Source organism: Trypanosoma conorhini (assembly GCF_003719485.1).
Source record: "Trypanosoma conorhini strain 025E chromosome Unknown Tco_14.4_contig_00194, whole genome shotgun sequence".
NCBI classification, from domain to species: Eukaryota; Euglenozoa; class Kinetoplastea; order Trypanosomatida; family Trypanosomatidae; genus Trypanosoma; species Trypanosoma conorhini.
The window spans coordinates 3553-28984 of record NW_021704284.1 but is presented as its reverse complement, the minus strand read 5'-3'; the positions used below and the strand labels follow the sequence as shown (position 1 = coordinate 28984).

Genomic DNA, 25432 nt, shown 5'->3' with positions numbered 1-25432 from the left:
TCCGTTTGTTGTGCCCATTTCACGAACACAAACGCATTTGTTGTTGTTTTTTTGTGTGTGGTTTTTTTTTGTTTCCCCTCCCTGTAAGCAAGCCCGTTTTACGTGGACACGCACGCGCCCCGTGCTCTTCGCTTGCGTCTGCACCGTTGCGGAAACGAAACAAAGCAACGAAAAACGAAAAAACAAAAACAACAACAACACAAAACGGGGGTGTTATCTTCGCCTCAGCACTATGCTGCGCCTTGGGTCGTGCCTTCTCTGCGCCGCGTCGATTCAGCGCATAAAGGGGGCCGCCGAACTGTCGAAAAACTACAAGAAGATAGAGGCTGATGAAAAGCAGCTCGCCGAGGCGGAAGCGAGACGCAAGGAGTATGAGCATTACCCACTGCGCTATCGCCTGCTGGAGTGCAAACCCGGACTGCCGCTTGCCCTGACCAAGTTGAAGTACCTCCTGGCCTGCCGAAGAACACACCCTGATGCTGGTGGCGACGCGGAAGACTTTCTGCGTGTGAGCCTGGCCTACCAGGACGTCATGAAGGACTACGGGGTCGAGACGGTCGAGAACAAGATTGTGAATCTGGGAAATTTTCAGGTGGATGACCATGAGGCACGAAATTATTTGGAGGCCCGTGCCCAAATAAAAAGTTTTATCCCCATCTCCACCCTAACGGACCATATTCGGAAGCTTGAAGAAATTACGGCGCGACTTGGGGAGGACGTGGTAGCACGCATAGCCGCCAACGACGATGAGGCGATCCTTCTTCTTGAGGATATTGAGGATATGATGGAGGAGGACGGTCTCCGCACCGTTCGATTGGGAATGCTTGAGGATGGCAGCGTCAGGGTGGAGGGAAGGATGACCCTCACCAATGGCACCGAAAGGCCGCTATACCTTGAATCTGCTTCCAAGAGCCCGGTGGACCGCGACGCCACCAGCGACGCAGCTGAGAATGCCAGGGCGACAGTTGAGGGCAAGAAAGCACCTGGAGAAAATGAGTCCACCCCCGGCCTGGGAGAAGGCACACCTGGCGATGAAAGTGCCATACGAACGGCAGATGTAAGTGCCGAAGACATTGAGGTTATCACGGCCAAAAACAAGGTACAGGATCGCTCAGACGTGGCTGGGTTGGCCTCCCGAACAGCGACAGAGGTGATGAAAAATACTGAGATAGTGAAGCAGATTCGTCTTGAGTCCTCCATACTTTTTGTATTTTCGCTGTGTATTTTCCTGGTGGTGTATGTGTACGTGGAGGGCCTGATGCGTGCAAAGATGCAAAAGAAGAAGCGACCTGAGACCATGGAGCACGTGACAACGGACACGATGCTCCCTTGGTGGGGAAATGATGCTGAGTACGAAAGCCAAGTGAAGCGCATTTTTGTTGAAGAATGGCGCCGGGCGCGTGCGAGCTCGCGTCGCGTCCAGACGTTTCAAGACGGCGTGGCACGGGAGTCCTTGGATGAGGAGACCAAAAAGGCAATGGATCTCAAAATATTTACCGTAACAGCTGAACGCCTGCGGGAGATGAGGGAACACGCGGACAAACAAAATGGCCGCCAATAGCGTGGCGGGGGTAGCCGTTCTTACTTCCCGCCTTGTGTTGTTGCATGCCTTTGCCTCCTCCTCCTCCTCCCTTCTTTGGGACGTGACGCTTCGCCAGCCATGTTTCACTTCGTCTTGTTGTCGTTTTTATTTATTCTTTCCCCCCCCCTCCCTCTTCATTTTTCTTTTTACATTGTCTTCCTTCTTTTGTATTGATGTTACGTGCAATCATCATTGAACGTGTGGCATTTGTCTCCTTAGCACTTACTTCTATTTAGTTTTCCTCCATCCCATTCTCTCCCTCTCTGTGGTGTTCACTTTTGACCTCTCCCCCCTTCCTCCCTCCCTCCCTCGTTGCTTACTCGGCTTGGAAAAAATGTGTCCCTCACTCTTTTTGGAGGATGCAAGAAAACAAAAACAAAAAGAAAGAGAATGCTGGGTGCTTTCATTTACGACGCTGGCTCCCTCTACAAGGTGAGTCAGGAGAAGGGCGAATTGATGTGTCGCCCCGTTGAGTGTCTGATTCCTCCCGCGGCTGATGTGGCGTGCTTCAGTGCGGGTGAATTTTATTTTGTTGCGCGTGATACGAAGCGTGTTTTGCGACGCTGGAGGGTGTCGCGCGACTGCACAGACTTTGAGCTTCCCGGCCCAGTTCACAAGGTCCTCGTGCACAGGCAGAAGGTGTACTGCTGCGGCGGCGACCGCATGTTCGTCTTTCGACCCCCTCGCTGAGGAGTTCGAGACTCTGACGCCGCAGTGCGAGGCCGACGATGTCGAGGCGGCGGATCAGGGGTTTGTTTTTGTGGCCGGCGAGGGGGGGATTTGTGCGTATCAATTGAGCCAGTGCCTTGTTAAGGTGAACGTGACGGGAAGCGACTTTCGGCTTCTTGGCCGTTATGGCCACTACGTCGTTGTTCTTGTAGATTTGGAGCAAATTGTGTGCGTGAATGAAAATGGTGAGCTTCGGGAAAACGTCTTCCCCTACGCAATCACGACGCCGTTTGTTTCTTTCGGCGCAGGTGCCCTCCTTACGATTGAGGAAAGAGGCAAACTGTGCCTGTATGCTCGGGATACGGCGGTAACCGCGAGGGACTTTCAGGGAAGGGCGCCAAGGCTGCTTGCCGTGCCCTCGGCCCAACCGGAGGATTTGTGTTTGATTTGCCTCTGCGACTTTGAGGAGGGCAGCGGCGTCACACTAGACTGCGGGCACTGCTTTCACCGTGAGTGCCTCACCGAGTTCTCCTCTCGGGCGGATAGCTTTCGCGCCAGGGGAGAGCACGTGGTATTCACGTATGCCGTTTGCCCAGGAGGGTGCGGCATGCAAATCCGTCATGTCGCCGCCCCTCTCTCAGAATACATGGGGAGGTTGCGCCGGGAAATTGATGGGGATGCCGAAATTCGAATTCGGGAGATGGCAAACAAAACACTGGAGGACCTACTGTATTATATTTGCTACCGCTGTGGAAAACCCTACTACGGTGGTGAACGCCGATGCTTCCGATCCGGTAATGGGGAGCCCGTGAAGAAGCCCAGCGAGCTGATATGCTCTGACTGCTGTGACGATTTCCTCTGCCCACAGCACCGGCACAAGTACGTCCTTTATAAGTGCCGGTATTGCTGCAACCCCGCCACACACTTGTCATTCGGCAATAGGTATTTGTGCAACCGATGCGATAAGCGTTGGGAAACTACCGAGCCCGAACCGATACCGTGTCCGGGGCCTGGCGAATGCCCACTTAAGGGGTCACATGGCACAGAGGGGTCAGTTGCTCTGGGTTGCATGCTTTGTACCTCGTTCACCACAATGCATGCCCGCCTTTTCTCGACCGCCTAATTTCTGAATCAGCATGACTTGTCGCGCCCCGTCCATGCTGAGTAGGGAGGAGGGGGCACTCCTTTGTAATGGGTGAAACTGACTGTATCAGTTCCCTCCTTATTCTTCTCTTCCCCTTTTTCCTCCGTGTTATTGGGCGGGAAATACGGGATATGTTGGATCCGAAAAACAAAAACAACAACAACAAACAACAAACAACAAAACAATAACGTCAGCAAGGCGGCCAGTTGTATCGAGTAGGGTAATAGTTATATATATATATATACATTAATATATATACATATGTCAGGCCAGGTCTACAGGTTCTTTACAGGCAAACAGCAGCCGCAGTGGGTATGGGATCTTGCCTTGGAGGTGCGTATCCCGGCTATTTTTTGTGCGTACCTTGTGTACGTCAACACGCGGTGCTACTATGACGCTTTGACTGCCTATCAAGCGAATTCGAAGTGGGGTATGACCAACGGAAAACTGCTGGAGCTTCGGAAGCTGAATTACCGGTACATCAGTGTTCCGCGATACGCCGTGCGCTACGAATACGAAGTTGACGGTAAAAAGTACGTCTCGACGAGGGCGACAACCGGGTCCCCCTACAGGAACTGGATGGAGCGGTTTTACAATGACACCATTACCGAGTCTCAGTATCTTCAGGCAATCCCTGTGCTCCGCGTGGGTGAGCGCTGCACCGTCTTTTACGACAAGAAACACGCTGGGTCGCTCTCGGCCCTTGCGCACGACGCAAACTCGTTTGAGATCTCCGTTCTAAGCTTTCTCACCGTCGTCCCCCTTCTTATGGGGTACCTTATGAAGGCACATTGGTGGATGCTCAAGAAGGCGTACATGCCGAACAAGAGGATGCGCGTTCGCTTCCCGCCGGCGGACCGTCCACCACCTCCTCCGCAGGCGCCGGAAAACGCCTCTCAAATCTCTCAGCCTCCCAAGCCGTGAGCGGAGATAGAAGGAATGAGAAGAAAATCACACAACAACAAAAAAACGCTGGGGCGTCATGCGCTCGAGAGGAAATTTGCCACTCCTCCTCACACGCCTTGAACTCTCACACGCTGCTGTGTGCTACCCTTCCTTTGTTTTTGTTTTTAACCCCCTTTTTCTCTTTTCTCTTTTCTCTTTTCTGAAAAAAAAAGAAAAGGGGAGGAAGGAATAAGATGTCGGGCGAGAGTGTCTTCAATCTTATCGAGCCCGAGGTGGAGGTGCCTCCGCCTCAACCACGGCACAAGTCCAAGTACAGCGGAAACAAGGCAGCCCCACCGACCGCGTCGACCTTTGGCATTCACGGAACGAGTGCCGTTGTGGCGAACATGGGTGGCGAGGTCACGGAGCCGTCCATTCACCCAGCAAAGAAACCTGTAGGCATCTTTGGGCGGGATACGGGCTCCACGGTGAAGCCTGCAGACTTCCTCAAGAAAAATGAAGGCCCGCTAACCGCCAGTCGAGGGGCAGCGACGGTAAACAAGACACGATTCCTCAAGAGTGCGAAGGATGTCGCAAGGTTGAAGGATGATATTCCGGGTAGGCACGACAAACCCATCATGGGACTGAAAACTGACAAAAACTACGTGGTGGCAAACGCCGTAGAAAGCGTCCTCGCCATACCGAGCAAATGCATCCCGCCGCCGGAGAATCGTGCGGTGGACCGCGAGGATTTTGGAAAAGTGCCGACCTACTTGGGTGAGGTCAAGGCTGAGATTGAGGAGCGTCATGCCTTGGTGGCGAGACTTAAGGCCGCGCAGCGGGAGGCAGAGGAGCGGTGGTCGGAACTCTCGGCGGAGGAGCTTGAGCAGCTGCGACAAGGACTGCAGCGACGGTGGGACGGGCTGAATTCAGAGTATCAGTCCAGGGGATTCAGCAAACTTCAAACTCCCTTGCAAAAGGCCCACCATGAGGCTCTAGGGAAGGAACTCAATGCGGTGGAGTTTGCAATGCACAAACTGAGCCGTGCTCACGTTTTTGTGTACGATGACCAACGCTAACTCCCTCTTTTCTTTTCTGGGGGGTCGCATGCGTGTGGGTCAGTGGGTGCGAAGAAAGAAGAGAAAAGAAGGAAAGGAGCAATAGAGTAACAAGTACGCTGACTCGTGAATCAACTGCGGGTGAAACACTCACTGCGTCAGTCATGTAAAAAGGAGCGCAAGCATGAATCTGTAAGTGTATGTATGCGAGGCCGCGAAGAGTTTTTTTCGTTCTGTTTTACAACAACAGAGGAAAAGAAACGAAAACGAAAAGGCGATGTGAGGCACCCCGATGTTTGCTGTTATACTCGTCTCTCATATTATTTTGTTCTCTGTCCTCTTTCTTCTCTTTTTTTTTTCGCTGGTTTCCCTCTGCATGTGTGTATTTGGGGGCCCTGGGCGTTCTAAGAGGGGTTGTATGAAATTTTCGCCATTTAGGCTGCTGACGGATGATTTTCCGCGGCGTGCGTACGTGCCGTCGCACTCAGCAACTTTGGAGAACGTGGTGGTGAAGGGGCTTCACTTCGGGCAGCGCAAGTTGCTCCTCTCAGAGGTTGAGTTTCTCTCGGCGTACATGGAAGCACCAAGGGCCTCCAACAAAGCGCTGCTAGTGGTGTACGCCGGTGCGGCTAACGGCTCACACCTTCCATTTCTTTTTGGGCTTTTTGCGACGATAAAATTCATCCTCATTGACCCTGCCCCCTTTTGTGCGGAGGTGCGAGAGATTGCAAAGGACAGGAAAGGGTCTGTTTTGGAGTTGGTGGAGGGGTACTGCACGGATGAGCTGTGTCTTCGGTTATCGCGCGCGTACAGCTCCGAGTATGACATCCTGCTGGTGAGCGACATTCGCTCTGGCGAGCCAGTGACGCAGTCGAACAAGGAAAATACGGCCATGATTATGCGTGATAACGAGATGCAGCGGAGTTGGTGTTGGTCGCTTAAGGCGGAGGCGGCTTTACTGAAGTTCCATCCACCCTATCCTCGCTGCAAGGATGCCGCGTCGCGTTATTACGACGCCGCCGATGATACCCCCGACTCTGTGGAGTACATGGACGGCAGTCGTCTCTTCGGGGTTTGGGCGCCCAAGTCCTCCTCGGAGGTGCGCCTTTGCGTCGAAGGGCCGTTTGTTCCCGGCGCAACGGTCCCCATGCGGCAGTACGACTGCACTCTGCACGAGGAGCAATGCTACTTTTACAACACCGAGGATCGCTACGCTCGTGACTGCGCGGCAGAGAGGGATATCTTGACACGCTACTTGAAGGCAAATCCCGACGCGTACCCCGGCGGAGTAGTTAGTTTATCTAATGCCATTAGTAAGTTTCTGCAGTTCCCACTTTTTGTTCCACTCGATCCCTCCTTCACGGAGAGCGAGGCACGGTGGGTGACCCTCGCGTATTCGGCGCGCGACCCCAAGTGCCTGGAGTGGATTGAGCCGCTGCGGGGACTGATGACGCTGGACGTCATTCGGGATTTGGTCAAGCGGCACCGCAACGACAGCGCCGTCCCGTCGGAGGCGACGGTCGGGCCCGTGACTCTCTCGAGGGAGTTCTGGAGGGTCATGTGCGCTGGCGACCTGGCGGGGGCCTACGGCCTCCCGCCGATTCGTTGGCGGTTTGCCGCACAGATATTGTCACGTCGGCCGAAACGAACGCGCCCGTAGCGGGTGCCAAGCTGTCTAGCACTTCTTCTGGGAATTGCAAGAAAACAAAGGACGAAAAAAAAAACGGAAATGCAGCATATATATATATATATATATATATGCGCGGAGGAAGGGAGAAAACGCAGGGGGTGTGAAATAACGGAGAGGGGACGCTGACCCATGCGTGGGTCCTGAGCAGCCTTCAGCGCACACTGCCGTCTTCGTGCCGCCGCTTGAGGGGAGGGACGGGGAGGGGGGTGGTCTGATGTTTTTTTTGTTTTTGTATTTTCTCCTTCCTTTTTTCAATTGTTTTCACTTAACACGCTGCTGGTCTTTGCTGAAAGGTAAAACGATTGGTCTGAGTAGGCAGGAAGCTACAAAGGAACACAAACACAAGAACAAAAGGCGGATTAAAGTTTGCCGGAAGAGAAGAGCGACACGCACACGACATCGCCGATAGCAAGGGCATCAGTATAAACTGACGAAAGCAACTCTCGGGGTGGGGGGTCGTGCATCGAAGTTTATATAGACCTGTTGAAGCACTGCCGAGGCGAAATGCGTATTAAGGTGGACATTGAGTTGCAGGAGCCGGAGCTTCAAAACATTGACCACATTAAACACGTACTGAAGTCTTTTCCGGAGGGCGCAACGGTAGGATTTGTGACGAACAAAGAGGCACTTGCGCGTTTGGTGAACACTGCGCTAGTGAAGCGTAGTTTTGAATCAATTATCCCGGAACTTACGGATAGGCTCTGCCACCCTTCCCTCTACGAGGACTGTCTAGATGTCCTTTGTGAGGCGATGTTTGATTCACAGCGCGTGGAACGCGGGGATCCGCTAGACGGGTTCATTAGCTTATTATCACAGCTTCCAGAGAACAAGCAAAGTGCCGTTAAAGGCGATATTGTTCAGCGCATAATGATTTTTCTCTCGCGCCACCGGCGTCTTGACTGTAGTCGGGTCCCACTGCTACCCTATGCGGAGGTCCTGGCTGCCCTTACCAAGGCAGAGATGCTAAACGTCCGAAGCGTAGTGGTTGCCCTGATGCAGATGATTCGCCTAGACAATACCCGAAGTGCTGGCATCACCTGCTTGGGAAAAATGGTGGAGGTGGCCCACGAGCTGCTCCTTGATCGCCTAGATCAACACACCCTTGAAACGCTGCGCTCAACGGTGGCCTTTGCTCAGCAAGATGACACATTTTTATACGATGTTGAATACATAATGGAACCGTTTGGGTGGAGCCAATCTGAAAAGTTTATTAATTTCGCGGTTCGGCTCTCGGGGGCGCATCACACTTCCGCCATCTTGGCCTTGGCGTACGGGGGCGGCACGAATTCCCGTGAGGCGGTAGTCACCTCTTCTGTGGATGGAACCATCGGAACCTGGGATCAGTCTGGAGTCCTTACTGAGAATCTCGTGCTTTCGCGCCACTATGCCTCTTCAATGGACTTTGCCAACTCTGGACGAATTCTCATTGTGGGCACCGTGGGAAGACACGCCGCCGTGGCACCTGCAATCGTTATATATTCTACGGACCCCACATACAACGAAGAGTCCAATTGGCAAGAAAGTGGCGGGGCAGAGCCGCGAGGGGCCCGCTTTATTACAGCGGTGCGAAGCCTAAAAGGAACAGGAACGCTGAGGTACTGTTGTGGAGTGACTACGGCTTCTGCCAATTCCTTATTATTGTACGATGGAACCCAAATGATCCAGGAGCACACAGATCACAATGACATTGTATCTGCTATTCACGTTATTCCAGACAGGGATCACATTCTCGTCACTGGGTCACGTGACTGTTCAGTGATGGTGTATGACCTTCGCATGGCTCAAAATACCACTACACCTTCCGCATATCGTCACTATAGCACTGTCACTTCCATTGGAAGCTGCGGTGACTATCTCTTCACCAGCGGTTTGGATCGGCGCGTGGTGGTGCATGACCTTCGCATGATGGGTCAAGGCGTGGCCACGAGGGAATTGGATAGCGCAGTGCTAAGCCTCTCCGTAAACCCAAACATGGTGTGCGCCGCATCAACAATGACGGGCATTCACCTCATCAACTTCGCCAATAATGCAATGCCAACTTGCAGGGCAGACGGGGGTCGCATGAGCCCACGCTACAACGCGATCGCTTGGAATGCTCAAGGCAATGTTTTATATGCTGGTGGCGACAGCAACACACTGGACTTGTTTACGCGAAGCTATCCGGATACTGAGGCATACACGGCTTGAGTGACTGCGCAATCTCTCTTTCTCGCTTCTTATATATATATATATGTGTGTGTGTGTGCGCACGGAAAAGAGATGGAGTTAAGGAATGTCGATTGCTGCTTTGTTTTTATTGCCATTCCCACTGGCTTCACCATCATTATCATATTTCTCCGTCTTGATTGCGGGGAGCTCCGTAATGGTGCGTATGTGCGTGTTTTTTTTACTCAGTTTGTGCGGAAGGCTCGATTGATGCAATTATGAAGCCGGCGATGATTAAAAAGAGCGAATAGCAAAAAAAAAGGATACTAGGCCGAACATGACAAGAAGAAGAAGAAAATGACCCCATTCCCCTCTCCCAAAGAAAAAAGAAAAAGAAAGGGAACTGAGGAAATGCAAAAAAAACAACAACAACAAAGAAAAACAAAACACGGACACGTTTGTTAGAGTTGTGCGATATTAACACGACTCCCCCTCTTTTGTTTGACTCTCGGCTTAAACCTGTTCTTATATTGTGGCGCCTTTCCTTCTCCCCACTCCCCCTATCATTATTATTATTATTATTATTGCTTCTTTTTTTGCGTGCGGCTGTGTGTTGGCCGCCCCCGCCTGTGCCCTGATGTGCGTCTGTGTGTTTGCTGTGCACGCGCCGCTGAGCTTTGGTGCTTCTCTCTCTCTCTCTCTCTCTCTTTTCGTCCCCCCACGCTCTTCCTCCACCAGCTATAAAACAAAGTGCCTGAGTAGACTGCAACGCCTGGGGCAAGATGGATGACGGAACGCGGATTGCTGAGGATGTCGAAGTATTCCTGCGCGCCGCACGGGCAAAGGACACGGTCAAATGCGCCGGGCTTTTGAAAGAAAACCCCAGTCTAATCAACTCCATAGAGGCAGGCGGATTCTCGGCGCTTCACTTTGCCGCATTTAATGGGGACCTCGACATGATTCGTATGCTGCTTGAGTTTAAACCTGAAGTGGAACTTCAGAACTATGATAACAATACTCCGTTGATCATGGCTGCGAAAGGTCATCAGAATGCCGCCATTAAGCTGTTGGTGGAAGCAGGCGCTGATGTAAATCGCAAAACGCCTACCGGCGGCACCGCTGCCCACTTTGCGGCATCGATGGGTTACGTGGATACTGTCCGCTGTTTGGTGGAGCTTGGCGCCGATGTTATGCACGACACTTGCCAAACCGGCACCCTGCTCCATTGGGCCGCCCACTCTGGGGATATTGACTGCATTGGAGAGATGATTTATGGACTCAAGATTCCGATTAATGTCACGGACTCTCATGGTGGAACGGCTCTCTTTACAGCCTTATTCATGAAGAAGGTTGAGGCGGTGGAATTTCTCCTGGAAAATGGAGCAGATGCGCAAGTGACGATTGATGGGGACAAATCTACGCCGCTTCATATCGCCGTGGAGCATGCGAATACTGCATGTGTGAAGCTTCTTTTGTCGTTTGGTGCCAATCCTCAGGCTGCGAATACAAGCGGTGAGACTCCGGTCTCTCTGGCTGAGAAGGCCCGGAATGATGGCATGCTCAAGGAGCTGCTGAAGCCCATGCTCAGTGCGGAACGACGGAAGGAGGAGGCCGCACGCTTTAAGGCCCAGGGAAATAAGGTGTTTGAAGCAGGTGAGAATGTCAAGGCGGCCAAGTTTTATACCCTGGCGATCCACATGGATAATACCAATCATGTTTTCTTCAGCAACCGGGCAGCATCCTATTTTAACCAGCGCCACTACAAGGGAGCTTACTGGGATTCTCTTCGCTGTATCTCCTTGGCTGCTGACTGGCCAAAGGGATACTTCCGCAAGGCTGCCACGGAACTCGCCATGAAGAAGTTTGATGAGGCGCTGCAAACATGCGAGCAAGGTTTGCGCCTGGACCCAAAAAACAAAGATCTCTTGACAACAAAAGAGGAGGCCCGCCGACAGAGAAGCAAATGAGTGTACATCATGATTGGTTATTTGAGTTCGTTTTTGTTTTTGTCCACGGATTGTCCCCATTTCTGCAGTTGTTACCTAAGAGGGGGAACTCGTGTTTGTTGTTGTTGTTGTTTTTTTTGTTGTTGTTGGCGGTTCCAGCCCCTCCCCTCCGCACGGCGTCCACTATTGGGCAGGGTGATTGTTTAACGAGGACTAAAGCCATGAACTAAATGTGTGGGAGGTGGAGGCGCGAACAACGAAACAGGCCCACTCACATACATAAACACACACACACACACAAATACACACGAAGGCCAAAAAACCTGCGCGGAGAACTGGGGCGTTTGCGTCTTTCACGTTGCTGTTGTTGCCGCCGTTGTTCTCGCTCCGTTTTGTTGGCAGCCAAACCTGCGCCTTTTCCCACTTTACTCCTTTCCTACTGCAAACATTATATATATATATATATGGGAATGTTTCTCAAGGAAACCTCAAGAAGAGATCAGCGCGCGGCTGTTTTCCTTGGTATATTGGGAAATTCTATATACTCACGGAGGAGGAACAGAAGACGAGGATAAAATGAGTCAAAAAGTCATCGACGTCTTGCAGGTGACGGCCATATCTTTGGAGTCGGTGGATATGCCGGATAAGGCGCTGAAAGGTGCTGGGGCCCTCGCCAAACTTTTTTGTTGTCTGCTGCGGGATAAAAATTTTATTGGCTTTGCCGATGCTACATCGGAAGCGCGGTCGCTTGTGCGCGTGTTATCTTGGCTTTCTAACCTTCAGACCCTCAGCCGTTTGCTCAACAAGGAACAGTCTGGCATGCGTGACGTCATTGTTCTTCTTCGTGTGCTTGGCGAGGGCATCTTTAAGTTGGCCGACAATGTGGCTTTCCTTGGAAGGAAACTCCAAGGGGATGCGCCGCTTTTTCGAGAGGCCGCACATACCTCTCGTTTGGGCCTCTTCTGGGGTTACCTGGCCGCCGTCGTGCTCTCTCTCTTTGACCTGCGACATGATTTTCCGCCTGGCGGCCGAAGAAAACAGCTCCTCAGCGTCTTTCAAGGCGTGTGCGACCTCCTCACCGCGGCCTCTGGGGCGACCGTCGCCGGGTTTGAGTTGAGTTGCTTTTGGAGTTCTATGTTAACGCTGATAAGCTCCCTTCTTGGGTGCGCGGACGGTTTTCGCTCCGCCGCCATTGCTGCCAAACACCGTGCAAGAAATAAACCTCTTTGGTGAGATGTTTTTTTGTTTTTTTCTTTTGGACGTCGACTTTGTTCCGTTTATTGTTGTTGCTTCGCCGGAGTTTTTCTCTTCCTCTCCATCTTCCCTCGTGGAAAAATTTTTTTTTTTTCGCGTCGCTCGGGGACGCGCTCGGGAGTGTTTTTCTTTTCACCCCTCTTCCTGTTTCGCCAATGTCTTCCTTTGCTCCGAGACCACCTCGAGGAAGTGAGGGGGGCTACGCGTGCTGCGCTTACTTGTTGCTTGCTCCATCTTCGCGGCTGCGTTGTGTCCCCGCGACCTGGCGGTGCTCGGGCGGGAGCGTCTCGTTTTTTTTTCTTTCTCTCTGCAGTGTTGTTTATAGCGCTAGGCGGCTGTCTCACGGAAGGGGACGAATGACAACAATTTACGAGGCCGTCGAAGCCTCCACGCTGCAGGAGAGGTGTCGAATAGACCTGCTGGACTCCGCCGTGCAGCTGGCCCGCCACTGCGACACACTGCCAAAGAAGTGCGTGACGGCGGAGGCGCCGAACCTGCCGTCGTGCACGTTTGCCACAACCTTCTCGCGCTCGGCGAAGACGCGGCAGAGCCAAGACGAGTCAGCGGTGCAGAGGTACATGTCTGAAAAGGAGGCGACACGCGAGCGCACGCTGCAGGCCCCTGACACCACGTACTTTAAAAAACACAGTCCGAAGTTTGAGGGGGCACTCCCCCGGTCGGAACCGTTTCGCGAGACACGCGATCGCAATGAGTTGGCGGGACGGGAAAAGGATTTTGTGCATCGCTATGCAGAGGCAGCGGCGAAATCATCGCTTGAGCGGGAGGTTGAGGACAATGTGCCGACGCGGTGCGCAACAGAGGCCTACACGAAGGCGTTTCGCGCGTACAAGGGACGGGACCCCACCAAGAAGGAGCTGGAGGAGGTCGAAAGACTGTGGTTCGCCGTGGATGAGGACGGCACAGTGGGCGTCATCCAAAAACCCCACTTTTACGGCCCACACTCGCATGTGTCTATTTGCAATCGTCGCCCGGTAAGTTGCACGAATCAGGTGTACAAGGCAGAGCTTCCGCCTGTGCGTGGGGCGCGGACTCGCTTTCCCGGCCCTATTCCTGTATGGTCCTCGACACAGAACACATACACGTTGGTTGCCGGTGACACTTATGTCCCGGGCCTACATAACGTCAGCAAGTTCGGGACAGCTACATCTTAGAGATCGCATGTGCGTGGATGTCATTGCGTTTTTCTTTTTGTCTTCTGCATGTCTATTTGTTGTTCGTGTTTTTTTTTCTTTTTTGTTTTGCCTTCCTCCTTTTAGGCGGGGAAAATGTACATGGTGAGCTGCTGTGCCCCGGCCGTGCAGCGCCACTGGGGCCTCGTTGTTGTTGTTGTTGTTGTTGTCGGAGACGCTCCGGCGTGTTGCGTGTCGTCTTGCTCTTCAGCGCGAGGGGTGTTTTGTTTGTTGACCGGCGTTTTTTCGCCGCTTCCTCCACCTTCGTCTTTGTTCCTGTTTTCTTTTCCCCTCTGCTTCTCGCGCCCCGCCCCGCCCAACAACGACGCCGGCGGCTGCATGCGGCGTCAGGGAAGGCGAGGAGGGTCGCGCGGCTGCGGCAAAGATGGCGGAGAGGACGGCCGACCAGCGGATACGCACCACGGAGTGGGAGGACATTCAGTACAGGCACGGCAACCGGGTCGGGAAGTACGCCACCAACGAGCTCGAGATACTTGCGCAGAAGATTGCCGACAAAAACGTCGACACGTGCCTCAAGGCGTATGATCCCAACGAGGAACGCGTGCGGGACAAAATGGAGCGTGGCGGGTACGACGCGGAGCTGCAGCTGGACGTGCCCAACACGGAGGGTAACGAGGCGGTGGACACTATTATCGATGACGACGACGATGACGAGGCACTTCTGGCATTCCGCCGGAAACGCCTGGCGGAGCTGCAAAAAGAGCAGGAGGCACAGCGATTTGGTGTGCTTCGTCACGTATCGGGGTCAGACTACATGGCTGAGGTGACAGAGGCCTCTGCGGCTCACTGGGTTGTTGCGCTGCTAATTAAGCCGGGACATAGTGACTGCGAGACGCTGCTTTCTGTCATGCGTGTGGTGGCGCAGCGTCGTCGGAGCGTGAAGTTCCTTTCGATGATCTCAACTGAGGCGATAAAAAACTTTCCGGAACGGCATCTTCCCTGCGTCCTGCTTTACAATAAAAAACGGTTGCAACAACAGCTGACAGAGCTCACGCCTTGGAGAGCAAAGAACAAACTACTCTCAGTGGACTCCGTGGAGCGTGCTCTGCACCGCTACGGTGTCCTCGCGGGTGAGGAGTTTGATGCCGAGGAGGAGGAGGAGGATTGACGGCTCGACGAATTTTGCTATGCGACGCTTCCCGCTCTCTCGCTCTCTCTCGCTCTCTCTCGCCCTCTCTGTCTTTGCCCGTGCACGTGTGTGTGTGTGTCTGTGTGTGCTTGCTTGCTGCGGCTCTGTGGTGTTACCCAGAGCACTGTTCTCGGCGGCGTGTTTCCGTCGCAGTCCTCGTCCCTGCTGCAATTGCAGCTGCCTTTACTGCCCTCACATTTTCTTTTTGCGGTCTGCACTTATTTCCCTCGTGATGTCCCACACACAAAAAAAAAACAATCTCTTTCGGTTTCTGCTTTTCCAGGAACTCGTGTGGCTTCAATGTCCGTCGATGGTCGCATTCTCACGGACCTGCGACGAGTTCTCTCCGAGGCGAGGCCCGTCCCTTTTTTCTTCCTTGTCTGCGGGCCGGCAGGTTCAGGCAAAACGGTTAATCTCCACGCCGTTCGCGACGGTGCTGGCGCCTACGGAATGAGCGTGCTGCATGGCGTGCCCCCAGTGGAGGGTGAAACGGATTCGGCAACGCCTGAATGGAGTGATGCAAAGGTGCGTATTTTTCACGTGGACTATAACGCATTGAGGTGCGCGGAGAGCTGCGCTGCGTCGCTATCCGAGATGTACCCGGCAGGCACCGTTGTGCTGCTGGATGACATCGAGGCGACTGACTATCTTCTTGGTTTGCATGCGTCCTCGCACCGTCTGGAAGCTATGGTGCGCCGACTGCTCCGCTCGCCACGTTGCGCGTTGGTGACTTCAGCGACTGACGTGCAGCACGTGCCTCAGTGGCTTTTGGCAATGTGGACCCCTCTTACGTACGAAGTGCCGGCACTCACCTCGAGTGCCGCCCGGCGCCTCCTTCGTGTCTTTGCGGACGCCGATGCTCTCCTACCGTGTGTGACGGGGGAGAGGGGCGACAAGTTGGTTTCCTGCTTGAGGACGCGGAGGGAGTTGATGCTGGTGCTCTGCCATGAGCAATTCACAAGTCAGAAATCGGGGACTCCTACTTCTCCTGCGGCGCTGCAATTTATTGGCCACACCGCGACTGTGCCATCATCGGCGCCTTTGGCCTGTGGGAAGCTCTATGGACTCGACGCTGTGGTGGAGCGGGTCGAAACGCTTGTGCGACTCTCCATGGAGCGTGAGAAGCTTCTGGGTCCCAAGTTGCTCGCCGCCGTTGCGCCCACCACCGGAATTCTCCTCCACGGGCCTTCAGGCAGCGGCAAGACGGCGTTGGCGAAGAGGATTTCCGCATCCTACCCTGGTAGATGCTCCGTCGTTAGCTGCGCCGCCCTGTTCTCGAAGTACCTCGGCGAAAGTGAAGAGCGCCTGCGGGAGGCCTTTCTTAACGCGCGGGTTTGCGCGCCGTCCGTGCTGGTGCTTGACGACGTCGACGTCGTTGGAACGTCACGCGGTGCCTTGACGGATAGTGGCGCCGGGGAAGGCCTTAATGTGGCAAAACGAATGCTGGCGGCGCTTCTCTGCGAGTTGGATGGTCTGCTTGACAATAAGCGCGTCCTGGTGATTGCCACCACCAATGTGCCCGGGACGCTTGACGGTGCTCTTTTGCGACAGGGCCGCTTTGAGACGCTTCTTTACGTCCCACCGCTGAGTTTTGAGGCCGCAGAGGAAATGGCACTCGACTTCTTCGCCAGGTTTGACGGCGCGACAGTGACGGCGCTGGAAGAGTTAAGTCGTCTCGTGGCGGGCCACGCGGAGGGCTGCGCTGCGGCCGCGTTGAAAGCGTTCCTTCGCGAGGTCTTTGAGCAGCAGCAGCAACAACAACAACAGCAGCAAAATGCTGGGGCGGGGGAAACTCTGAACCTGCCTCCTGGTGAGGAGGCGAATATTCTTTTGCCGAGTGAGGCGCTGGTTCAGGCCGCGCTTGCGAGAACTACTCTGCTGCAGCGTGCTACATACGAGTTTAGTTCGCTCTAGCGCACAAAGCGTCGCCTCGATGCTTGCTTTGCGTTGTTGTTGTTGTTTTTTTTTTTTGTCCCCTTCTTTCTCTCCCCTTGCATCCTCCTTGTTGGCCCCCTGCGTGCCGCACACATGTCTCGTTTGTCCGTCTATTTTTTTTTTCTTCTCTCTGTGTGTGTGTGTGCACTTTTTTTTGTTTTTGCGGCAGTGTCCAGTGCTTCATGGAATACAAGTCTGCCTTTGAGCTGCGGCAGCAGGCTCTGGATCTCCCAAGTCCCTTGTCCTCGAAGTCGAGGGCGGGGAAAAAGGGCTCGACGTCAGCCTCCTCGAGTTCAACGCTGCCCACTGACGCGGGCAACAATGCGGCGGCGATGGACGCCGACCCCGAGGACCCCACGGCACTTGTCCGTGAGCTGCCGGCGCTGGACAAGCTCAACGCTCTCAGTGCGTCCATGAAAAATGAGGAGGAGGTGCAGAACTACGTGGAGGCGAAGAATCTTTCTCTGGAGGATACCGCAAAGTACATCATGGCACACGGAAGTACCGGTCAGAAGATGTCGCTGTTCCAGCGTCTGAAGGAAACACTCGTTGGTGTAGACATGTCCAGCATCTCACAGGTATTAATGATTGTGGTGGACTGTATGTGGGTACAGGAGCCAGAATTGCAGTGTTTTGCACCAGGCGCCTTGCTGGAAGTGCTGCCCCTGCTGAACAATAGTGTGGCACGGGAGCTGTTTATTGTGACAAGTACAATGCTAAGCGTCAAAACGGCTGAGGTTCGGATAGCGTGGAATAAGCTGTTTCCTGCCTTCATCGATTACCTGAACATTAAACAGCTGGACAACGACGTGGTACCGCTCGCGCTGAAAAAGACGGAGTATGCGCAGCCGCAGGACCAGCGGGAGCTTAGCTGTCTACTAATCGGTGGCGTCTGCCGCCACCTGCCTCGCGACGTTGTCGAACGCAAACTGATGAACAAGGTCCTGGCCCTGTGTCAGGACACTAACGTGGGCGTGCGGCGAAGCATGTGCCAACAACTAGGCATCGTGGCACGCGCCCTGGGCGTGGAGGTGGCCAAGGAGAAGGTAGCGCAGGAGCTCTTTGAGCTCCTCAACGACGAGGATCAGACCGTCTCTCGGGCAGCATTCTCGTGTTTAGTTGACTTGGTGGAGTTTTTCGGTCCCGCCTACCGCCGCGAGCACCTCTACCCCATCATCAAGGGCTTTATCTCGCATCCGCCGGAGGAGGTGGTGAGCCTCATCGTCGGGGAGTTTGGCCGCTTTCTGTGGGAGATAAAGGCTGACATTCAAACCAGCGAGGACGTCACTCTGTTTGCCGGGTTTTACCAGAACGCCGCCTTGAAGGGCGATGATGCGACTCGGTATCGCTGCGCCTACAACCTGCCCTCTGTCACGGCGTCGCTGCCCATTTCTGTCTTTCCTGTTTACCTGGCCCCATGCTCTGAGGCCCTCGCCACCGACTCGACTGAACCTGTGCGACGCAGCATCGCCGCCGGTTTGCATGAATTAGTTCCACTCCTTGGCGACAAGGCAGCCGTGCATCTTCGAAAGCCGTTTTTGGATCTCTTGAATGATCCGCAAAAGAGTGTTCTGACTGCCCTCTCAGTTCACTCTGGGATTTTGCTGGAGTGCTTTGTGCAGCAGCTTAAACCGACGGAGCGCAAGGCGTTTTTTTTCAGTATGGAAGGTATACTGCTACAACTTATTGCACGCGCTGAGCGGGACTGGCGCATTATGGACCACGTGCTTCAAATGCTCTCCTTGTACTACGGGGAGTTTCAGGAGACGGCGTTGTACGAAAAATTTTTACCCCTCCTCCTAAAATATGGGCGAAATGGGGCCTATTGCCTCAAGGATCGGAGTGCTGAGGTATGTATTAAGATTGCGGCGAGCCTGTCGAACGTCAACAACAAGGTTCAGTTTTTTAGTAAGCTGAACAACGAATACGCCCATAGCTCTTCATGTATTCTACGCAAAGACTATTTGAGATTTGTCCGTGCCGCTTGTTCTTTGTTCTCGCGCCGCTTCATTCGTGAGAGGATGCTTGAATGCTGCTTTGAGCTTCAGCATGATCAAATGGACATGGTGCGCCTAGAGCTTGCGCGGCTACTGCCGTCGTTGCGTAGGGTGCTGGAGGCCTTACCCACCGAAAGTGCGCTGGAGGAGTACCAGGACATGGTGCGTCGTCTGCAGATGGATGAGAGTGCCGAAGTGCGCGCGGTGGCACAGACGGGGTTGGAAGTGATTGAGGTTCGTGACCGAGAGCTAAAGCGTGACGCTGGCAAAATCAAGTTCGAGGAGGAAAGTAAGGAGGATAGGCGACGCGAGCAGGTGGAGGGACAGCTGCTGGATGTGGCGAAGGAGTACGACAAGGCAGAACGCCGCTCCAAGCTGCGTGACCTGCTGAAGTCGGAGCGCGAGAGGGAGCAGGCGGAGGCGTCGCGCAAGAGTGGCCTGGGCAGGCGCACGATGAAGAGCTCAACGATCTATCCAACGCCCACCCACGCCGGGCGCTCACAGCCCAAGCCGCAGCTGACAAGCCTCGGAGGCGCCGTACCCCATAAGAGAACGCAGCGCTAGCAGCGCGTATGAAGAGCAAGCACACACACACTCACTCACTCACTCACTCACTCACTCACTCACTCGCATGCACATACACACAGGGGCAACTGCAAAAAAAAAACAATGAAGAAAACAAAAATAAAAATTAATTCGCATAACGGAAGCAGGAATTAATAGGTCTTCTCAAGGAGTCAGGCGCAAATATATAGTTGTGTACACGGTGAGGATGTCCAGGGAGGAGTGGTGGTGGGAAAAGGGGGGAACTGCCTCTCTGAGGACGCGGTAATTCGGAGAAAATGGCGGTGGTGTCCTTCCTCATTCCCTTCCACCCAATCTCCCTCTTTTTTTTGTTCTGCTTTTTTTTTCCTTCCGAGGTTGCGGCCGGAATTTTATAGCCTTTGTGCATGCGTGCGTAGTGTGAGTGAGAGGGGAGCGAGAGGCCGCAGGGAATGCTCGTTTTGATCCATTTCGTTGACAGCGACGAAAAAGTTGCCCTGTTAAGGCAATAGCTTGTAGTGTGTTTTTTGTTTTGTTTTTTCTATACGCGCGCCAGAAGCCAGAGCGCCGGTGAGTCCGCCATCTGCTTGGAATGACTTTAGTGAATGTAGCGTAGCCTCCTTGCTTGTTTATTCTGTGAGCATCGTTTTCTGTATATCTGCGGGCGCTGATGCGTCTACGATTGTGTCTCCGCTTGCTGGCATGTTAGTGTGCCAAAATTGTGTGCTGCTGCTATCCTGCTTGAGCTCTTCACCAAGTCGTCGTTATTGCCTTTTTATGTGCGGTTTGAATTTTTCTTTTTTTTTTGTTTGGTTTTCTCCTTTTATGTCTTTAATTGTTTGCGCGATTGTGCATCTTTGGTTTTCGCCCTGCCGCGGTGTTGGAGTTCCACGGCGGGGCGGGCTGAGGACTGCGGCGGCCATGTCCGAGGAGCACAGGGTTGAAATGGTTGGCGTCAAGCGGCCGCGTCCTCCGCCAGTCACCTCCGGCATTGCCCCGAAGGAGGACTCCGTGGAGGACAACGCGCGTGGTAGCCCCAAAACACCGCTGCCGGTGGCGCGGAAGTCGGCGATGTGTTCGCCCGTCGGCTCCGTCGGCCACGGCGCACAGGGCACCACCCCCGGCACCCCAACCGGGCCGCCGCTCATTGGGGGAGTTCAGGGCTGCAGCCGCATCGCCAAGTGGAGCTCCCTGATTGGCGACGCCCTCATGCAGGGAAGAGCAAAGGGTGAGGAGCCCGTGGTCCGTGCCGTGGCGTCGCGCATTGCAACGGCGATCCCCGGGGATCGTTCCGCGGCGGCGGACGGCTTCCGCGTGCTGTTGGTGAATTTAAGGGACGAGAAGAACACCAAACTTCGCGAGGACATTGTTGAGGGGCGACTGCCGGTGGAGGTGCTGGTGCACATGTCAGAGAGAGACTTACTAAACCCTGAGGCGAAGAAAAACCAAGAGGCGGCGTTTTTGGAGCGGAGCAAGGACACCGACCTAACTGAAATACGGAGGGCCACGGCCACCAAGTCGACGCTGTTTCCCTGTCCCTCCTGCAAGGCGAGGGATTGCTCGTGGACACAGAAGCAGACACGCTCCGCGGATGAACCCATGACTGTCTTCTGTGTCTGTAATGTTTGTGAGCACAAGTGGAGACGCTACTGAGGAGGAGCTGCTTCAGGCGCATACCGAGCCATTGTTTGCCTTTACTTCTGCTTCTTAGTATTGCTGTTTGGTGTGTGTCTATCTGATGTACACATATACATACATATGTGTCTGTGTGTGTGTGCGGGGGTGCGTGTGTTGTTTCTGCAGCTGCCGCCCCTATTGGTCTTGGTTCGCCCCTTGCGCATACACATGTATAGGTGCGTTATTATTATTATTATCATTTTTTTTTGGTTTGTTTCTCTTCCTCTCTGTCCGTGCCCGTTTTTGTTTTATTTCCGTAGAGTTCGTCTGGGGAATGGAGACTGCCGTGACGCTTGAGGAAATAAAGCTGAAGTTGGCCCAAGCGCAGGAAGAGCTTCGGCGAGTGCAGGCGGAAAATGAGGACCTGCGACGAAAACTTGACGTCGTCCCACACGTTGCCGCTGCTGGTTTGCCGGAAGGTATTTCGGCGCCACATTTTGAGGTCGCAGGTGCGACGGAGCGTCTCATTGGTGAGCTGCAGCGACGACTCTGGGACGTTCTTCAGCGCAACTCATTCCTTGAGCAGGAGTCGCATGCCGGGCACAACGCGCTGATCCAGAGCTACGAGGGCTACATCGACCGCCTGGAGAAGGAACTGCGCCACTGTCGAGAGCAGCTTCGCCAGCGCAAAGACGATGCCGCTTTTGCCCCTACGCCAACAGGTCAAAGCTGAGGACTGTGAGGTTGAGCGCTGAGTGAGTACATATATATATGTGTGTGTGTGTGTGTACAATTCTACTATCGAAACGTGTACTGCGGAAAGATGCCATCCTACAGTTACCTTCTCTCTGCGGTTTTCACTCTCCGTACGCATGCGGTTGGCCTATGCTTTTCGGTTGTTCAATGTGTGTTTTTTTTCTTCGGTTTCCTGCCCGCTTCCTTGTATGGATTTTGCTTTCTATTCTTTCTCCCTCTCACCTTCTCTCTCTTTGTTGTTGTTGCTTCGACCAATTGATCGGCCCTCATTGAATGCCTGGAAGAGGCCACGTTGTCGATGGACAACGGAGCGACGCCGCAGGTGAGCGTGGTGACTTCCGAGAGGGAGGCCTCCTCAGCAACCTCCCTGCAGTCAACTGACGTTCCGTATCAGGAAAGGCGGGCGTTCTGCACGTGGCGCAAGCATGTGCGCGACTTGTACCAGCACCTCGTCCACGTTGATCTTGTCTGGGAAAGCCCCTCCGCGCGGCTGATGCCGTACATGACCGCGAAAATGGACTTGGCTACTCAGACTGTTTTGTGCTGCACCCGAACGGGTGGCGCGGAGCAGGCATACATTCAGTTCCTCTCCGTAACCACCCCGAACACAGCGGTGTCGCTGGATCGTACGTATGAGACTTACAACGACGCGACGGGCGAGGTTGGCGGCTACGGGATGGCGCCGAGTCAAGTGGGCGTGCAGGTGGAGCGGCGCATGCTACATGACGGGGATCCCTTGGTGGCGCGTTACATGCACGCTAACCCCCTCATCATCGCGTCCGGTTCTAGTGACGGCAACGCGTACATCTTTGACTGGTCCCGCATATCGCTGAACAAGTTTCCCAATGACCCGCCCCGCCCCCGCGCTCCACTGCCGCCCAATGAACTCAGTGCCAATCCCACAGATGAGGAACGCATGGCGTACCACAAGCGCATGCGGGCCTTGAATGCGGTGGTGGCAGAACAAGATCGATGGGACAAGCGCAGAGGGGAAGGGCAACATGTACTTAAACTTTCTGGTGGAAATGGTCCGTGTGAGGCGCTTGACTGGGGCGTCACCACCGATGGGACACTGCTGTCTGGTTCAACTGGACACGTGTGCTGCTGGCACGTGGGAAACACATCAAAGGATGACGCCCGCACGCTCGCGCCGTCGCACACGTATAAGCTAGAGGACACTGAGGCTCGGGTTAGTGAAGTTGTCTTTTCTTGGACGGAGCCCCACGTATTTGCGGTTTCGTGTGACTCAGGTCCCGTCTTCTACGGCGATGTAAGGACACCGGACTTGCTGGAGCTGTTTTCACTGCCATGTGGGGTCACGGCGCTTTCCCTGTCTCCACTCGACGGTACCTCCCTGTTGCTTGGCTCAGGGAATGGCGAGGTACTTTACTACGATCTTCGCAAAAGCGCGGATGCGGTGGCCATTGGTCGTATGCATGATGGGCCGGTGTCTGCGGTTCAGTGGTGTCCTCACTCGCGCCATCTTTTCTGCAGCGGCGGCGGTGATGGGAAGTGTTGCATTTATAACACGACGTCGAATCGGTTGCTGTTTAAGCACGCGGGCCACACCGAAAAAGTGGTGGACCTCTCGTGGAATTGGCAGGAAGGGTGTGAGGGTCAATTGCTTTCGGTGGATAGCAACAGCTTAATGCTTTGGAGGCCGCGGGACATGTTTTTTTTCGCGTGAAGAAGTAGGCTTCGTTGCATCTGCGCGCATAGACGGCGGGGTGCGCACCCCGCCCCACCCTTCTTTCTTGTCGTTGTTGTTTTGTTTATTCTTCCTGCCTGTGCGTGTCTGCGCGTGAAGGGGGGGGGGTTTGTGCGGGGCGTCAACAGCGGCCCTCTCCGCACAACGCAACGACGAAAACGAAAACTTGCCCCTTGCGTCTCTTGTCTTTTTCTTGCTGCCCCCCTCTCGCGGAAGTGTCGCCTGGACTCCGCGCAGAAAGGCTGCGGGAGCTTTATTAAAGCCGAGCAACTGCGAGGGAACGAAGCCGGGGGAGAGGACCCACGGACAGCAGCAAGGCAGGAAGGAAGAAAAGGGGAGAGGCGGGCGGGAGGTTCAATGAGCGGCACCCCGTCGAACGTCGTTTCTGCGGCGTGGTCGGAGTTGGCGCTGGACAGCCGCATTTTGGAGGCGATCAGACGCGTCAAGTGGAAGTCGCCCACCCCTGTGCAGAGCGCATGCATCCCGTTGGCGTTAAAGGGGCGCGACTTGGCCGTTCAGTCCCGCACGGGCAGCGGAAAGACGGGCGCCTTTGTTATCCCCATCCTGCAACGCATCATCACTGAGGCGGAGCAGATGCGCCACCGACGCAGCGCAAAAAACCCCCTGGCCCTCATCCTGCTGCCCTCCGTCGAGCTGTGCGAGCAAACCGTTGAGGTGGTGAACTTCCTGGCAAAGTATGTGAGGCCGAGAATTGTGGTGGACAACTTGACCTCCCGCGGAGCCGTCACAAAGGCGCGCATGGCCTCTGCCCCCATTCTTGTTACCACCGCCGCGCTGTTAGGCAAGCACTGCCGCAGTGGCGCGGTGACGGCGGAGGACTTGGCCTCGCTTCGGTGCGTTGTCATTGACGAGGTGGATTTGGTCATGTCGATCGCCGAGGGTTCACTGCGCGCGGTGCAGTCCGTTTTACCGCCCTCGGTGCAGACCATTCTTGCCTCCGCGACCTTGACGGACGGCGTGGTGAACATCAAGAGCCAGCTGCTTCACCGCCCCGTCACCATCACGCTAAGCACGGGAGACGAGGACGACGAGGCGCCGCCGACCGACGGCGAAAACATTGTTGTAGAGTCTCGCACCACAACACGAGGGGCGACCGACGAGGAAAGGCTGCAGCACTACTACCTCGTGGCCACCGATGAGTGCCACCAGCACACGCTGTTGTACGCGCTCTACCGCCTTGGCCACATCAAAGGCAAGACCCTCATCTTTGTCAACGAGGAGGAGACGACGTACAAGGTTCAAAGCTTTTTGGCCCAGTTGGGGGTTGAGGCGCTCGTCTACGATTCCAACCTGCCGCTCAACGTCCGCGTGGACACGCTCCACCGCTTTCAGGTTGGCTCCGTCGCCACACTGGTCTGCACCGACGGGACGCTGGAGAGCGTCGACGGTCTGCGGGACCCCGTGCCAGGGGTGTCGGAGGAGGCCGCGCTGACGCCCAGTAAAGGCGGGAAGAGGACGGACGACAAGAACGCTGGGGCGCTGCAGCGGGGAATCGACTTCGCAGACGTGCGCAACGTCATTCTCTTCGACGGCATATCGCATCCGACGACCTCGGCCTTCTCGCGGTACACCCACCGCGTTGGGCGTGCCGGTAGGGCCGGCAAGGGCGGGATGGCAATCACGCTGCTTTCGCGACAGCAGGCGCAGAAAGTGACCCGACGGCTGCGCGAATATTTGCGGGCCACGCATGACGCTTTTGAGCCGTTTAAGCAGCTGCACCGGCAGGAGGCGGCGAAGCTTCAGTACCGCGTAGACAATGTGCTCTTCACGATTACGAGGTCGTCCACCCGACGGCAGCGCATTTCTGCCGTGGCCGCCGAACTCACGCGCAGCGCCTACCTGAAAAGCCACATGAGTGAGAAGGATGACACCGCACTTCGGCGCATCTTGTCCCGCTCCAAGAAGACGACGAGGTGCGACCCAACGTTGCTGGACGTCCCACATTACATGCACATTGAGGGGGCGGACTCCGCGGAAAATTACCGCAAGCGTGTCCGTGCCCGTGCCTCCTCGAGGTCGCCCTCCTTTTCTCAACAGGCGAGGACAAAGTCACGGGATCCACTCAGCCGTGTCGCCAGCGCCGTAAAGATGGGGGCCGCGAAGAGGCGCAGGCTGTGACATTTTCCCCATCGCACCGTAAAA

The 25432-nt window shown here is 54.8% G+C and overlaps 16 protein-coding genes across 16 annotated transcripts, besides 21 other annotated features; all 16 read left to right on the top strand.

Moving 5' to 3' along the window:
- Positions 1-157: 157 nt before the first annotated feature.
- Positions 158-205: a microsatellite.
- Positions 206-232: 27 nt separating this feature from the next.
- Positions 233-1561, top strand: Tco025E_04009 (uncharacterized protein; the record flags this gene model as incomplete). The annotated part of the gene is made up of 1 exon (XM_029370924.1): positions 233-1561. One exon carries the CDS (start codon positions 233-235, stop codon positions 1559-1561), a length of 1329 nt encoding a protein of 442 aa, XP_029228939.1.
- A 53-nt stretch (positions 1562-1614) lies between these two features.
- Positions 1615-1631: a microsatellite.
- A 236-nt stretch (positions 1632-1867) lies between these two features.
- Positions 1868-1893: a microsatellite.
- A 185-nt stretch (positions 1894-2078) lies between these two features.
- On the top strand, positions 2079-3374 carry Tco025E_04008 (excreted/secreted protein 66; the record flags this gene model as incomplete). Its single annotated transcript, XM_029370923.1, has 1 exon — positions 2079-3374. The coding sequence occupies one exon, from the start codon at positions 2079-2081 to the stop codon at positions 3372-3374; it is 1296 nt and encodes a 431-aa protein (XP_029228938.1).
- A 166-nt stretch (positions 3375-3540) lies between these two features.
- Positions 3541-3576: a microsatellite.
- An 80-nt stretch (positions 3577-3656) lies between these two features.
- Tco025E_04007 (uncharacterized protein) lies at positions 3657-4319 on the top strand (the record flags this gene model as incomplete). The annotated part of the gene is made up of 1 exon (XM_029370922.1): positions 3657-4319. One exon carries the CDS (start codon positions 3657-3659, stop codon positions 4317-4319), a length of 663 nt encoding a protein of 220 aa, XP_029228937.1.
- A 215-nt stretch (positions 4320-4534) lies between these two features.
- Positions 4535-5359, top strand: Tco025E_04006 (enkurin; the record flags this gene model as incomplete). Its single annotated transcript, XM_029370921.1, has 1 exon — positions 4535-5359. One exon carries the CDS (start codon positions 4535-4537, stop codon positions 5357-5359), a length of 825 nt encoding a protein of 274 aa, XP_029228936.1.
- Positions 5360-5756: 397 nt separating this feature from the next.
- On the top strand, positions 5757-6998 carry Tco025E_04005 (uncharacterized protein; the record flags this gene model as incomplete). The annotated part of the gene is made up of 1 exon (XM_029370920.1): positions 5757-6998. The coding sequence occupies one exon, from the start codon at positions 5757-5759 to the stop codon at positions 6996-6998; it is 1242 nt and encodes a 413-aa protein (XP_029228935.1).
- Positions 6999-7074: 76 nt separating this feature from the next.
- Positions 7075-7098: a microsatellite.
- A 434-nt stretch (positions 7099-7532) lies between these two features.
- On the top strand, positions 7533-9215 carry Tco025E_04004 (guanine nucleotide-binding protein beta subunit-like protein; the record flags this gene model as incomplete). The annotated part of the gene is made up of 1 exon (XM_029370919.1): positions 7533-9215. One exon carries the CDS (start codon positions 7533-7535, stop codon positions 9213-9215), a length of 1683 nt encoding a protein of 560 aa, XP_029228934.1.
- Positions 9216-9551: 336 nt separating this feature from the next.
- Positions 9552-9622: a microsatellite.
- A 112-nt stretch (positions 9623-9734) lies between these two features.
- Positions 9735-9759: a microsatellite.
- A 99-nt stretch (positions 9760-9858) lies between these two features.
- Positions 9859-9881: a microsatellite.
- A 74-nt stretch (positions 9882-9955) lies between these two features.
- On the top strand, positions 9956-11140 carry Tco025E_04003 (putative ankyrin repeat family protein; the record flags this gene model as incomplete). Its single annotated transcript, XM_029370918.1, has 1 exon — positions 9956-11140. One exon carries the CDS (start codon positions 9956-9958, stop codon positions 11138-11140), a length of 1185 nt encoding a protein of 394 aa, XP_029228933.1.
- A 95-nt stretch (positions 11141-11235) lies between these two features.
- Positions 11236-11268: a microsatellite.
- A 119-nt stretch (positions 11269-11387) lies between these two features.
- Positions 11388-11428: a microsatellite.
- A 140-nt stretch (positions 11429-11568) lies between these two features.
- Positions 11569-11585: a microsatellite.
- A 110-nt stretch (positions 11586-11695) lies between these two features.
- Positions 11696-12352, top strand: Tco025E_04002 (glycosomal membrane protein; the record flags this gene model as incomplete). The annotated part of the gene is made up of 1 exon (XM_029370917.1): positions 11696-12352. The coding sequence occupies one exon, from the start codon at positions 11696-11698 to the stop codon at positions 12350-12352; it is 657 nt and encodes a 218-aa protein (XP_029228932.1).
- Positions 12353-12729: 377 nt separating this feature from the next.
- Positions 12730-13545, top strand: Tco025E_04001 (uncharacterized protein; the record flags this gene model as incomplete). The annotated part of the gene is made up of 1 exon (XM_029370916.1): positions 12730-13545. The coding sequence occupies one exon, from the start codon at positions 12730-12732 to the stop codon at positions 13543-13545; it is 816 nt and encodes a 271-aa protein (XP_029228931.1).
- Positions 13546-13573: 28 nt separating this feature from the next.
- Positions 13574-13634: a sequence feature (A-rich).
- Positions 13635-13710: 76 nt separating this feature from the next.
- Positions 13711-13733: a microsatellite.
- A 215-nt stretch (positions 13734-13948) lies between these two features.
- On the top strand, positions 13949-14692 carry Tco025E_04000 (uncharacterized protein; the record flags this gene model as incomplete). The annotated part of the gene is made up of 1 exon (XM_029370915.1): positions 13949-14692. The coding sequence occupies one exon, from the start codon at positions 13949-13951 to the stop codon at positions 14690-14692; it is 744 nt and encodes a 247-aa protein (XP_029228930.1).
- Positions 14693-14726: 34 nt separating this feature from the next.
- Positions 14727-14766: a microsatellite.
- A 12-nt stretch (positions 14767-14778) lies between these two features.
- Positions 14779-14801: a microsatellite.
- A 212-nt stretch (positions 14802-15013) lies between these two features.
- Tco025E_03999 (ATPase domain protein) lies at positions 15014-16627 on the top strand (the record flags this gene model as incomplete). The annotated part of the gene is made up of 1 exon (XM_029370914.1): positions 15014-16627. The coding sequence occupies one exon, from the start codon at positions 15014-15016 to the stop codon at positions 16625-16627; it is 1614 nt and encodes a 537-aa protein (XP_029228929.1).
- Positions 16628-16659: 32 nt separating this feature from the next.
- Positions 16660-16686: a microsatellite.
- A 144-nt stretch (positions 16687-16830) lies between these two features.
- Positions 16831-19209, top strand: Tco025E_03998 (serine/threonine-protein phosphatase 4 regulatory subunit 4; the record flags this gene model as incomplete). The annotated part of the gene is made up of 1 exon (XM_029370913.1): positions 16831-19209. The coding sequence occupies one exon, from the start codon at positions 16831-16833 to the stop codon at positions 19207-19209; it is 2379 nt and encodes a 792-aa protein (XP_029228928.1).
- Positions 19210-19237: 28 nt separating this feature from the next.
- Positions 19238-19274: a microsatellite.
- A 28-nt stretch (positions 19275-19302) lies between these two features.
- Positions 19303-19336: a microsatellite.
- Positions 19337-20013: 677 nt separating this feature from the next.
- Tco025E_03997 (transcription elongation factor) lies at positions 20014-20841 on the top strand (the record flags this gene model as incomplete). Its single annotated transcript, XM_029370912.1, has 1 exon — positions 20014-20841. The coding sequence occupies one exon, from the start codon at positions 20014-20016 to the stop codon at positions 20839-20841; it is 828 nt and encodes a 275-aa protein (XP_029228927.1).
- Positions 20842-20947: 106 nt separating this feature from the next.
- Positions 20948-20983: a microsatellite.
- Positions 20984-21046: 63 nt separating this feature from the next.
- Positions 21047-21072: a microsatellite.
- Positions 21073-21139: 67 nt separating this feature from the next.
- Tco025E_03996 (uncharacterized protein) lies at positions 21140-21538 on the top strand (the record flags this gene model as incomplete). Its single annotated transcript, XM_029370911.1, has 1 exon — positions 21140-21538. The coding sequence occupies one exon, from the start codon at positions 21140-21142 to the stop codon at positions 21536-21538; it is 399 nt and encodes a 132-aa protein (XP_029228926.1).
- Positions 21539-21577: 39 nt separating this feature from the next.
- Positions 21578-21594: a microsatellite.
- Positions 21595-21859: 265 nt separating this feature from the next.
- On the top strand, positions 21860-23248 carry Tco025E_03995 (putative WD40 repeat protein; the record flags this gene model as incomplete). The annotated part of the gene is made up of 1 exon (XM_029370910.1): positions 21860-23248. The coding sequence occupies one exon, from the start codon at positions 21860-21862 to the stop codon at positions 23246-23248; it is 1389 nt and encodes a 462-aa protein (XP_029228925.1).
- A 378-nt stretch (positions 23249-23626) lies between these two features.
- On the top strand, positions 23627-25408 carry Tco025E_03994 (ATP-dependent RNA helicase; the record flags this gene model as incomplete). Its single annotated transcript, XM_029370909.1, has 1 exon — positions 23627-25408. The coding sequence occupies one exon, from the start codon at positions 23627-23629 to the stop codon at positions 25406-25408; it is 1782 nt and encodes a 593-aa protein (XP_029228924.1).
- Positions 25409-25432: the final 24 nt, after the last annotated feature.